The sequence below is a fragment of the Aplysia californica genome, unplaced genomic scaffold (genome assembly GCF_000002075.1).
Source record: "Aplysia californica isolate F4 #8 unplaced genomic scaffold, AplCal3.0 scaffold00012, whole genome shotgun sequence".
NCBI classification, from domain to species: domain Eukaryota; kingdom Metazoa; phylum Mollusca; class Gastropoda; order Aplysiida; family Aplysiidae; genus Aplysia; species Aplysia californica.
Genome location: NW_004797282.1, coordinates 2,181,443 through 2,186,792, shown reverse-complemented (window position 1 = coordinate 2,186,792; position 5,350 = coordinate 2,181,443). Strand labels below are relative to the sequence as shown.

The 5,350-nt window shown below is 43.1% G+C and overlaps 1 protein-coding gene across 1 annotated transcript; it reads left to right on the top strand.

Moving 5' to 3' along the window:
* Nucleotides 1–2,121: 2,121 nt before the first annotated feature.
* Nucleotides 2,122–5,350, top strand: LOC101851314 (2-hydroxy-7-methoxy-5-methyl-1-naphthoate--CoA ligase; the record flags this gene model as incomplete). Its single annotated transcript, XM_005090074.2, is given in 2 exon segments — nt 2,122–2,353; nt 2,901–5,350. Coding segments are annotated over 2 exon segments (1,764 nt in total). The 3' UTR covers nt 4,462–5,350.

Here is a 5,350-nt window from a genome sequence, read left to right as displayed (position 1 = left end):
GGTGTAGATGTCATCGTCGTCGCATTGTTGTTGCAACTGTTGTCTATTTTTTCGTCGTTCGTAGTTCTAATATCGTCGTTAATGTTTATGATGGGCGGTGGTGATTGCGGTGGTGGTGGTGATGGTGGTGATGGTGGTGGTGTTGGTGTTCGTTGTGTCCTTGTTATCCTGGTCACTGATGTTGTTTTTGCGGTGGTGGTCGTGGTGTTGTCGTCGTTTGGGTTATCTTTGTTTCCATTGTTTATGTTGTTGGCATCATTATTGGTGGGAGGAATTCTGTTACGAGTGACCACTATGAAACAGTAGAACAGAGGGTTAGCGGTTAGTGTTTTAGGCAGGGATAGGGGTAAGGGCAGGGTTAGGGGATTGGATCAGGGATAGGGTTTGGTCTCTTTTTTTAAAATTGTTTTTTGGTGGCTCGTTACGGAAGTCCTTCCGGTGGTGGGTGGTGATGAAGGTGTCGTTCGCATGATCGTGGAATTACAAGGCACCATTTGTAAGCCATACCGTGCTGCTGTCTCATCTCTATTGTGTCTGTCTGTGTTGGTGGTTGCTGGGCGCTCGTGTGGTTTGCTCCTTCCTCCTATCAAACATCTTTTTCCGTTTTTGATTTTTTAAAATTTGTTTATTTAAAATTAAATTTTGATGTTTTACGGCGCTCGCAACTACATAAGGTCATACAAGCGTGCGGACACATGAAACAGAAACGTTTTCAGTTTGGTAGGAATTTTGAATTGTGTCCACGTAGCGGTCGGAGCCTATTCATATCGACTTTAGGACCACTAGGGGATCCTGAACCTTCCCAACTTGCACACGGAACCTCCCATATGTTTCGCTCTTATTCTAGAAGGCTAAGTGCCAGATCGTACTAACCATAAGACAGCAGTAAAAAAAAAAGCAGCAGAAAGAGTCAGGAGCCCAGAAGACGGGGCAAAGGTGGGAGCAGAAAGTGGAGACGAATGCAGAAGACATTACATACATGTACAAAAAAATGTAGTTCTCTAATTAAGCAAGAAAAGAGGTGAAAAGAGGCAATTTAAGAGAAGAAAAATGTCCGTCGATATTAAGTTTCAAACTCGCGACCTATTGAATGAGAGGCGTACACCATAACCTCTAGGCCACGAGCCCCCCCCCCCCCCCAAAAAAAAAAATAATTTTTTTTTAATAGTAATAATAAATAAGTAAATAAATAAATAAATAAATAAATAATTTAAAAAATAATATAAATAAAAAATAAAATAAATAAATAAATAAAAGAAAAAAATAAATAAATATATAAATAAATAAATAAATTTCGATCAAAGATCCATCATCATTATCTCCTCTCCTTTTTTTCTTTGAATGTTACTCTCTAGGAACACTTCATTTCTTCGGCGCTTATAATATGACCTTTTTGAGTTTCAAATGTCGAAAAACTTTTTTATGGAAACCAAACTATAAGTTTGTGGGTGGATGGAGGGCTCAACTGTTAGGTTCTTCTCCGCTGAATTAAACACCATTATTGGGTTGATGTGCTTCTCTTTGCTCAAACAAACCTCAAACCGACGTGGCATACAAAAGTTATAGTAGTTGAACCTGCTCTTTCGGCCACCTGAATAAGATAATCGACAATCACCTGTACAAACAGCCACTTCCCACCCTACCCTCCTCTTTATGTTTGTTTATTTGTTTGTTTTTGTTCTGTTTGTTTAAGGGGGGGGGGGGGTACGTCATAATGAAACTGTGAAAGACGTCTACCTGTCTAAAACTAAAACGACCATTCTTTGAACAATGGATAGTGGGTGGTTGGCGCGTGCTCTGGTTTGGTTGGCTCCTTTTTTCCTGTCAAACATCTATCGTCCTTATCTCCCTTCCTTCTATTTTGTGTTTGTTACTCTCTTGTAACACCTCTAATTTTCGGCACTTATATGACCTTATCGTGTTGCAAGTGCCGTAAAACTCTTACTTAAACAAAACATAAAAACAATGGATAACCGTCCTAGACAATGTCTTCTATGTATAGCAACAAACTCATAAAACCCCAAAAGTACGGAAAAGGAAGCTAAATATTAAATATATAGAACCCAAAAACAAAGCGGTTCTCTTTTTCTTTCTCCGTGTAATGTACTCTGTCCTTCACAGACCTCTCAAGGAGCAGCACCAGCCTGGTCATGGCGTACGCACGAGGGACCCACCCGGACACTACAGGGGGCATGGCTAACCCACCTCTGACCAGCTGCTCGGACACAGTGGTCAAGCGCCTGTTGTGGTGGGCCAAGGAGGAGGCTGACGATCCAGACGCCTTCATCCAGGTCAGCTCTGGGCCCGACAAGAAGAAGCTCTCGAAAGTGGAGCTTTTACAGATGGCGTCGAAGTAAGCTCTGCTTTGCCCGTGCCGCGTTTTTATTTTGTATTGATTTTTGTATTGATTTTTTTGTTTTTGTTGGGGGGGTTCTTGTTGTTTTGTTTTGGTTTTGGGTTTTTTTGGGGGGATGTAAGATATTAACATTAATCAATTGAACGGTTTGTTCTTTGACCCCACCCCCCCTCCCCCACCCATCCACCCCTCAAAACAAAATCCGAACAACACCCCCCCCCCTCCAAAAAAACCACTACCGCCCCCCTCCCGAAAAACTGACCCCCCCCCCCCCCTTTTTCACCTTTAAAGAAGAATAAACAATTTTAAAAAGTGCTGCTTTTTTTTCTTTCTCTCAACTGTTTCTGACTCTCTATTTTGCTTTTCACCCTTCAATAAATTATGACTGTTCCTTTTGTTTAAACAATTCATATCTTGCGCTCTCACAAGCTTTTTCCCTTATTGCGTTGATGTGCTTCTTTTCAACAAAACTGACAAATACATTTTGAAGGAACTGATAAGAACAGAATGATAAAACATGTCCATTTTTCCAAATATTTCTCAGATTTTCCCACATGTTGAAGAAAAGCGGCCTCGCCTTCGAGACGATCGCCAACTCCCTCCCCAACAGCCTGGAGCGTGTCGTGACAGACTTAGGTATCATCCTGGCCGGGGGTACTGTCATGAACACACACCCCGCGGAGACCAACCCAGACGGCTACTACTCGCTACTCAAGCAGTCAGAAGCCAAAGCTGTCATCGTTTACCCGAGAAAGGACTCCAAGGAATGGTCTCTGATTGAGAAGAATATCGGAAGCAAGCCTGTGGTACATGGCGTCGTCTACGAGTATAATTGTGACGAAGCTCCGGAGGTTAGGAAAATAATCGTAGTTTCCAGACTAGATGTATGGCAAGATAAACATTTGGAAGATACGCCTGCGTTTATGACCAAAGTTGAAAAACTCGAGTACACTTTTGTCAATACGGAGGTTGCTGCCGACCAACTCGCGTACATTTTCACAACAAGGGGCAACAACACTGGTAAGAAAAAGCTGGTACCCCGGTCGCATAGCTCCCTCATATCATTGGGACATTCTTTTTGTGGTCTGACTAATTTTAAAAAGGAGTATCTCTCTTATTTCAACAGCTCTCCTTTTGGTTCAATGAGCGGTTTTCCCTATCCATTCTTTATTTATGGATTGTCTGTGACTTTTATCGACGAGACAGAGTCTAAAGAAGACCAAGAGAAAGCGTTTCTTCGATACTGGAAGAGCATTTGTAACAAACGAATGACTCTTCCGTTCCCGCCAAATTTCTTGGCAGAGACGGTAAGCCGGAACCCAAACGCCTACCTTGGTACCCACGAGAGTATGGTGACCGGCTTCAGCCTGACGACCTGGCAATCCCTAAAACTTCTGGGCACCTCGTGGGGCGGGATCCTGTACGTGTACCAGACGGCGGAGACAGGAATAATCTCCAAACAGATCTTCTTCGACGCTCTATTGTACAATGACGGTGATTGTGGCGTCCCGGAAACCGGAGTCCAAATCCGGATCACAGACAGCCAAGGACTGACCATCGGCCCAGAGCAAGTGGGCCACATTGAAGTAAAGTCCCCGAATTTCTACGACGGTAAACTGAAAAGTATCGAGAAAGAACGAGAAGAGAGCCTCACCGCAGACGGCTGGTTCCGTACCAACGATCTCGGGTACCTCTCCAGGATGGGCAGGCTCATATTCAAGGCCCGCAAGTGTGACGTCATCTTCCACAACTCGGTCATCGTGTACCCGCGCCTGGTCGAGATGGCCATCAAACAGTGTGCCGGCGTCCTGCATGCAGTGGCCGTCCCCGTTCCTAACCGGACCAGTTACCAGGACATCTGCGCCTTCGTCGTACCCCACTCGGAGAACCCAGCGACATCCGCGGACGTGTTGAAGTTTATGAGGAGATTCTCCACCGACCCAGACAGAGGGGAGATGCCTGTGCCGCAGCACGTTCTGATCATGGCTGGGCTGCCCAAAGACAGGGATAATCATGACGAGTTTGATAGAAGGCTGTTGAAAAAATGGGCCTTGGATCACTTTCTCACTAAAGAAAGGTCTGCCAACGTGCCTGTTATTATCTAGTTTGTATTGGAATGTTGGTTATGTGTCTATGGGCACTCAGGCAGTTCTGAGATAGACGGGCCTCTCATATCTTTACCCTGTATTGTCAGCGTAATTCCATAAACGTCTAAGTCATTTTTCGAAGGTTTGGAGAAATTACTGATAAAGAGGGCGCACAAATCTTAACGATGACTTGGACAATCATTAGGTTTCAATTTTCAAAAAAAAGTCTAGGAATGGTGAATGAGAAAAACCAAACCACATTGCACGCTGCTCCTTGATGTCTTATTTTGAATAACGGCTATATCAGAAATCCCCCACCCCTTTTCCATTTCCAGGAAACGATGCAAGCGATTGTGGAATGACACTGACGATATTTCTTTATCTATTTGCTTATTTATTTATTTATTTATTTTTGTCCTTTACCCATGTCTATTAGATTGGCGCCATTTTATTAATTTAAAAAGTGCGTAAGATAGTGTTCAGTAGTGTATTACGTACATAAATATTAAAAGATGTAATTGTTACAGATATAGATTCTTTAATAGTCGTATGCCCCGGAATTGAGAGCAATGATGAATTTAGATAAGATGATGGTGGTAAGTGATGATGTGAGATGGTGTTTATGTAAATAATCGTTGATGAGATATGCGTTCACTCACTGCCAGTTGAGGTTTTTATGTTCACGATATTGATTCAAGTTGTCGAAACTTTTGTAGATCTAGTAACATACGATCAGGCGTATACTCGTAACATCAGTCATTGTCCGCAGTATTTCACTACCAGGCCGTGGGTCAACACTATTGTCAAGAACTATTTCACAATCTTGTTAAACATTCAGTGGTTGTATTTCGTCTTCTATTCTCTCCCCCCCCCTCCTCTCTCTCTCTCTCTCTCTCTCTCTCTCTCT